Below are 7509 nucleotides of genomic sequence, written 5' to 3'. Positions count from 1 at the left end.
CTGAATTATCTAGGGTAGATTGGCGTTACACAGAAAGATAATAAAAATCTCAACGAAAGCTCGCTAGTTAGTGATTCCAGTTCACAAACGGCTACTGGAAACTAAGGTTGGTGAAAAGGTAACACAATGAAATGGCTGGCTGTCCAGCGGGCTCAAGCGCATGGCCACAGAGTGTCTAGATTCATGCTCCGGAGTGATGCTCTATCCGCCTTGGGTGCAACAGAGGTGAACGGAGCGATGGTTGCAAGATAATAAGGGCTCCAAGGCCTTGCGTCCACTCCACAGCCACTGACGCATCACACATACCTCATTCAAAAGATTACATGTATACATCAAGGTCATACCTAAAGAAGACTCCAAAGTCAATTTATTTTTATTTAAACTTTTTTGATCACCCAAGCACAATTACAACTTTAACAATGTGCACAAGTCAATTCAAGCCTGTATTCAATATCAAGCCCGGAAAGAGTGGGACACAGAATGTTAGGAGGGAAGCTACCAGTCAATGAAGCATGTATCAATGCGAGAGCCGCTCATTCTAGGGAGGATTATTGCTGTAAGCCTGATGGATGCAATGAGAGCTGAGTCAGGATTGGAGTGGGGGCAATGACAGGAAGCCACAGGTGACCCAGTGAAGGCAGCAGCTGCATGGCCCTCTCAGTTCTTGCTTAGGAGCTGCAACGTTCACTTAAGAAAATGTTTTCTGTTTGGAGAGCTCTGCATCAGCTTTCATAGATCTCAATCATAACAGTGTACACCTCCTTATATACAAGCTTGTAATCCTCCATGTCCCAGTCAGCTGGCTTAATTAAATTCTCCTCTAAACACAGCCTATTGCATTCCTTTAGTGCAGAATGTTGGGGGCTGATGGCAGGCACCGCTGAATGAATTCATATTCTGCATACCGTTGAAGCCATGTCAATACCGATACCTCTTCTAAACCCGACACTCAACCACTTGACACGACCAGGCCCATTTCCCACCTCTCTATCACACTCGCCAAGCTATCTTCAAGTGATTGATTTTATATTGATTACGGTTTCTTCTTCAGGAACTGGCCTTTACAGAAGAGCCTTCTGCCCTGGTAGGACAGGCCCCATCCACTTCTCACCTGTTGACAGATAAGAAAACAAGCACATCAAATATATTCCAAAGTACAGAGGCTTGAGAAAAAGTTAAGAATGGAAAGGAGACTGCTGGTCAAAGGGGAAATGTGGTGGTCTTTCTGAGTTCATGGTGCTAGGTGGAAGGGATGGGCAGAGTCTGTAACATGTTGAATGGGCTATTGCTACAAGAACATGGACAAAGTGGGGTTAGTCAGTCATATGTTGGACAATTAGTGTATCTGCGATGGGAAAAAGGGATGGAATGGGGCAAAAGCAATCATACGACACGTATGAGCACCCTCTGTAAACTTATGACAGTTTTAGATCTGACCAACTATTCGCATTCTGTACTTATAACAAAATGTTTGAAACATAGGACCTGTGTGTCTTTCTGCTCAATACATGTTACGTATTAAAATTCAAAGATTACTTTATACAACACTTGTGATGGAAGTCATTAGCTTTTGGTATTATGCTAGCTTTCTTCTTTCATGCATTCAATTCATGTAGGCTTTTCGACACGTTCTCTACGGCTGCGAGTTGTTCTACCCATTCATGACCCTTTCTTTAGAGAAGTCTTTTAGTATATTATTCCTGAGCACTCACGTTTAGTTTCATATCCTACGCCCTGGTATGAGGAGCACGCATTATGAATACAACTGTAGAGTCTTATCCTGTACAAAGTTAGTGTTGTGGTATGCTGTGTGTCTCTGGATCCCCATCATTCCACTGAAAACATTTAGATTCCCAGGTCTCAAATTATAAGACTTATGCTGTTAAACTAGTCAGGGTTTTGGTCTAACAATTTCCGCAATGTCTTTAAACTTTCTGTATTCTTTAAGATAGGCGGCATTCACCGTTAGCGGGGATATTCCAAAAGTGACCTTCGGAATGGCAAGCAATACCCAAAAGAAGAAACAATGGGTAGGCTCAGTGGTGGACAAATGCAGACAGGTTTTCTACCCGTTCTAAGTTTTGTAAAGTTTGAACTATCTATATATTTGTCTATATATATATATATATATATATATATATATATATATATATATATATATATATATATATTCACTGAAAAAACCATAGGTTTCACACCAGTTATAGTTAGGAATTTGCATTTAAAAAACCTATTACATTCACTGAAAAAACCATAGTTTTGACATCAGTTATAGTTAGCTGGAAATTTTACTGACATAAAACAATTGAAATTCCCACGTTATAGTTAGTTGGACTCACTATAACTTGCGCGCCTGCAATGCACTGCTGATGACGTCACATATTACATCACTCATGACATGGTCAGTGACGTCACTCATGACATCACTGATGGCACCATCCAGTGAATGTGTGTCTTTCGGTAAAATAAATATGTTTTATATATGTATTTGTAAAGGTCGATGGAAGAATACATTTTTAAATAAGTGCCTAAATGAATGTTTTTAAAACAAAAACAATTGATTGGTTAACTGGCTTATTAAGTGTATCTTAGTGAATACATATATTAGCGAGTAATGTTTAAATATTTGAATATATGTATCAGTGTTTCACTTTGTGTATAAGTGGCTGCATGGGTTGGCGAGTAGCTACATGTGTGTGTGTATGGGTTATTAGATTTTTTTTAGTATCAGTATGAGTGTCTGTATGGTTTGGTGGGGGTATTACTTAGCACATAGATGCATCAATGACTGACTCACTGTTTGTATGTGTTTTGAAGACAGCATATGTGCAGGACTGTATGGGTGGATGCGTGTGTATATGTGTGTGTTAGTGAGTGAATGACTGTCTCACTAGTGTCTTTATCAGTAACTACATATGCTTTATTCTAGTATATGTGAGTATTGATGTATATAAGTGAGTATATGTGAGAGTGAGAGATTGTAAGAGTTCCTGTTTAAATAAGTATGTGTTTCTATAAGTCAAGTCAAAAGATTTATATAGCGCGCTACATACCCGGAGGGTCTCAAGGCGCTTGAAGAAGGGTGGGGAATTACTTGTCGAATATCCAAGTTTTAAGTTGCTTTCTGAATGCTAGGTGGTTCTGAGTGAGACGAAGGTGAGTGGGGAGTGAGTTCCAGGTTTTAGCTGCGAGGTAGGAGAAGGATCTACCTCCCATGGTGGTTTTGTTGATGCGAGGTACGGTAGCAAGGGCTTGGTTGGAGGATCGTAGCTGGCGGGAGGGGGTGTAGAAGGAAAGTAGTGTGTTGAGGCATTCGGGTCCAAGTTCGTAAAGTGCTTTGTGAGCGTGGGTTAGGAGGCGGAAAGTAATCCTCTTATTGACGGGGAGCCAGTGGAGGTTTTTCAGGTGACTAGAGATGTGGTCTTTACGCGGGATGTCTAGTATGAGTCTGGCTGATGCGTTCTGGATGCGTTGGAGTTTTTTCTGGAGTTTTGCGGTGATACCGGCGTATAGGGTGTTTCCGTAGTCCAGGCGGCTTGTAACCAGTGCATGGGTGACCGTTTTTCTGGTTTCGGTGGGAATCCAGCGAAATGTTTTTTTGAGCATGCGAAGAATGTTGAAGCAAGATGATGAAACGGCGTTGACTTGTCTGTTCATAGAGAGTGATGAGTCCAGGATGACGCCCAGGTTCCGTGCGTGGTCCGTCGGGATGGGTGCTTTTCCAAGGGCCTCTGGCCACCAAGAGTCATTCCAGGCAGAGGGGGAGGTAACTAAGATAAGGACTTCTGTTTTGTCTGAGTTCAATTTCAGACGGCTGTGCTTCATCCACTCGGCTACTTCTTTCATTCCTTCATGTAGGTTGGTTTTGGCGGTGTTGGGGTCTTTGGTGAGTGAGTGGATCAGTTGAGTGTCGTCGGCGTAGGAGATGATGTTGAGGTTGTGTTGGCGTGCGATGACCGCGAGGGGGCTCATGTATACGTTGAAGAGGGTGGGGCTGAGTGAGGATCCTTGTGGTACGCCGCAGATGACTTCAGTGGCCTCTGACTTGAATGGTGGGAGGTGGACTCTCTGGGTTCTTCCGGTGAGGAACAAGGTGATCCATTCCAGTGCTTTTCCTTGGATTACGATGTTTCTGAGGCGCTGTAGAAGGGTGCTATGGCAGACTGTGTCGAAGGCTGCGGAGAGGTCGAGGAGGATGAGGGCGACTGTGTCTCCATTGTCCAGTAGAGTTCGAATGTCGTCTGTTGCTGCGATGAGGGCGGTCTCCGTGCTGTGTTTGGCTCGGAAGCCGGACTGTGAGGAGTCGAGGGATTTGTTGGTTTCGAGGAAGGTGGCGAGCTGGTTGTTGACGGCTTCCTCGATGACTTTGGCCGGGAATGGAAGGAGCGAGATGGGGCGGTGGTTTTTGAGTTTGGTGGGGTCCGCTGTGGGTTTTTTCAGAAGGGCGCTAAGTTCTGCGTGTTTCCAGCTTTCCGGGAAGGTGGCGGAGTTGAGGGAGCAGTTGATGACGTCTCGGAGGTGTGGTGCTATGATGGAGTCTGCTTTGTTGAAGATGTGGTGAGGGCAAGGGTCTGTGGGGGATCCTGAGTGGATGGAGTTCATCAGGTGGATGGTGTCCTCAGTGGAGATTGGGTTCCAGTCATTAAGGATGTTCAAGGGGGGTGAAGGTCCTGCCGAAGGTTGGGAGGGTTGGTCTCCGGGTCGGTTGTCGAAGCTGTTGTGGATGTCTGCGATTTTGTTGTGGAAGAACGAAGCTAGGGAGTCGCAGAGGGCTTGAGAGGGGGTGATGTCGTTGGAGTTGGCTGAGGGGTTGGTAAATTCTTTGACGATGTTGAATAATTCCTTGCTGTTGTGGGCGTTGTTATCTAGTCGGTCTTTGAATGCGGCTTTCTTGGCAGATCGGATTAGTTGGTGGTGTATGCAGGTGGCGTTTTTGAAGGCGTCCCTGGTGCTGGTGTTTGGTTCTTTTTTCCAGGCCTTCTCGAGGGAGCGACAGAGTTTCTTCGATTTTTTTAAGATCATCGTTGAACCAGGAGGCGTTTTTGCTGCCTAGTTTGATTTGACTTTTTTTCAGCGGTGCTAGGATGTCGGCGCTGTTGGATAGCCATTGGGTGAGGTTAATGGCTGCTTGCTCGGGGTTTGGGGAGTGGGCAGGGGGGTTTTGAAGAAGCGATGAGGAGATCTGGTCGATGGTGATTTTGTTCCAGTTTCTTCGCAGAGTAGGTTGAGGATGGTTGTGAGTTGTGGTCTTATTGTAGATAAAGTGTATGCAGCTGTGGTCCGTCCAATGGAGAGTTGTGGTGTGACTGAAGGAGACATGTTTGCTGGAGGTGAAGATAGGGTCGAGTGTGTGACCTGCGATGTGGGTGGGCGTAGTGACAAGTTGTTTGAGTCCGAGGTTGGCGAGATTGTCCAGAAGGGAGGTGGCGTTGCTGTCATTGCTCTTTTCGAGGTGAAAGTTGAGGTCTCCCAATAGGATGTATTCCTCGGAGGGGAGGGCGTGTGGGGTGATAAAGTCGGTGATAACGTCGCTGAATTGTGCACGGGGTCCTGGAGGTCGGTAGAGGAGGTTGCCTCTGAGTGTGGTCTTGGGGTCGGTGTGGATCTGGAAGTGAAGGTGTTCGGCGCTGGCAAGGTTGACGTCTGAGCTGGTTGAGATGCGGATGGAGTTCTTATGGACGATAGCGATGCCTCCTCCTGTTTGGTCGGTGTGGTCCTTACGGGTGATCTTGTATCCTTCCGGGATGGCAATGGTGATGTCTGGGGCTGATGAGGCGTTCATCCATGTTTCTGTTAGGAAGGCGACGTCGGGAGAAATGGTGTCTAGTAGGTTCCAGAGGTCGATGGCGTGTCTGTGGACTGAGCGGGTGTTGAGCAGGATGCATTTTAGGTGATTGGAGTCAGATATCTGTTGTGTGTTCGTGGATGAGGAGTTTTTCTTGGAGCCGTCGAACTTGCAGGAGTAGCATGTGAAGGGTCCATGGGTGTGTCCAGGAGCGGCTTGGGCGCAGTTGGAGAGTCGGACAGGGTTAAGGGCTAGGAGGGAGGAGGCGTCGTATGTAATGCGGGAGGGGTGGGTGGTACGAGGGCAAGGGGGTCTGGCGCTGGGCGCGGTCCAGGCGCGGACGGGCGTAGACGGGCTTACCTTTGGCGCACCTTCGGCGCGGCCGTAGCGCGTTGGGACATCAGCCTTAAATGGAGAGTGGAGGGGGCGGAGCGTGGGCGGGTCAGCTGGGAGGCGGGAGCGAGGTGGAGGAAGGGCCAGAGGTTCCGGACAAAATGGCAGCAACAACAACAAACTCAGGAGCAGTGGGCGCTTGATAATGTGCAAATCACGTTATCATACACAGCAACGAGGTGCGCGCTAGCGCTGCTAAAAAATATTAATTCAAGCTCTACGATATGGCTAAGCGCTGTGCAGTCAAGCGCTGCGTTAGGGGTGAGTAATCTGCAGTAGGCGCTACAATAGAGATCATAAAACAGAGTCAGGCGCTACAATACCGGTCTGCAGTCAAGCGCTACAATGCTAATGCCACAAGTGGAGACAGGCGCTGCAATACAGATCTCAGCAGAGGAGGAGGCAGGGGGAGCGTAATGTGCTAGTGTGTGTATAGCTGTATATGCAAATAAATGGATGTTCAATAGTTTATTTGCATGTATGTGTGTGAGTAACTTTTGGATGACTTTCAGTGTGTAACAGGATGTATATGTGTATCACTACATATGATGAGTGAATATATGTATGAGTGACTATATAGAAGTGTTGCTGAATGAGTGGATGTGTATATAGATGGTGGAATTACTGAATTGGTTGTTGTAACTGGTATGGGTATCTCCATTTTTTGGGAAACGTTAGTTTCTATTTTTGAATATGTGTTTCAAGGGTTACATTACACTGAAAGGAGGTCTGTCAGTCTGTCATAAGGATGGTGTCATCAGTGATGTCATGAGTGATGTCACTGACCATGTCATGAGTGATGTAATATGTGACGTCATCAGCAGTGCATTGCAGACGCGTGCGCAAGTTATAGTGAGTCCAACTAACTATAACGTGGGAATTTCAATGGTTTTATGTCAGTAAAATTTCCAGCTAACTATAACTGGTGTCAAACCTATGTTTTTTTCAGTGAATTTAATAGGTTTTTTAAATGCAAATTCCTAACTATAACTGGTGTGAAACCTATGGTTTTTTCAGTGAATTTCATAGGTTTTTTAAATGCTAATTCCTAACTATATATAGGGCCTCAAACCTATGTTTTTTTCAGTGAATTTCAAAGTTTTTTTAATAGCAAATTTCTATTGCTATCAAATATAATATTTTTTATAATGAATCCTATATTGAATATTTATGGAATACTATTTTTTATATGTATATATATATATATATATATATTTTTTTTTTTGCCCTAGAGCGCTCCTGGTGCGCGTACCGGTGAGCGCACCGGTAAGCGCCGCCTTGCGGCGCGTCCCGGTGCGCGTACCAGTGAGCGTCCCGTTAGCGCTATTGCC

The 7509-nt window shown here is 45.5% G+C and overlaps 1 protein-coding gene across 2 annotated transcripts in view; it reads right to left on the bottom strand.

The window, feature by feature from the left end:
* Positions 1–339: 339 nt before the first annotated feature.
* Positions 340–7509, bottom strand: part of LOC147706533 (glutathione S-transferase kappa 1-like) — a 97793-nt gene continuing 90623 nt past the window's right edge. For both annotated transcript variants that reach the window (XM_086932999.1, XM_086933000.1), the window contains exon 8: positions 340–1111. In XM_086932999.1, coding sequence (XP_086789125.1) covers positions 1062–1111 — 50 coding nt within the window. In that variant the 3' untranslated portion in view covers positions 340–1061. The remainder of the gene's footprint in view (positions 1112–7509) is intronic.

The sequence above is a fragment of the Lissotriton vulgaris genome, chromosome 7 (genome assembly GCF_964263255.1).
Source record: "Lissotriton vulgaris chromosome 7, aLisVul1.2, whole genome shotgun sequence".
NCBI classification, from domain to species: Eukaryota; Metazoa; Chordata; class Amphibia; order Caudata; family Salamandridae; genus Lissotriton; species Lissotriton vulgaris.
This window is presented reverse-complemented; position numbering and strand designations above follow the sequence as displayed.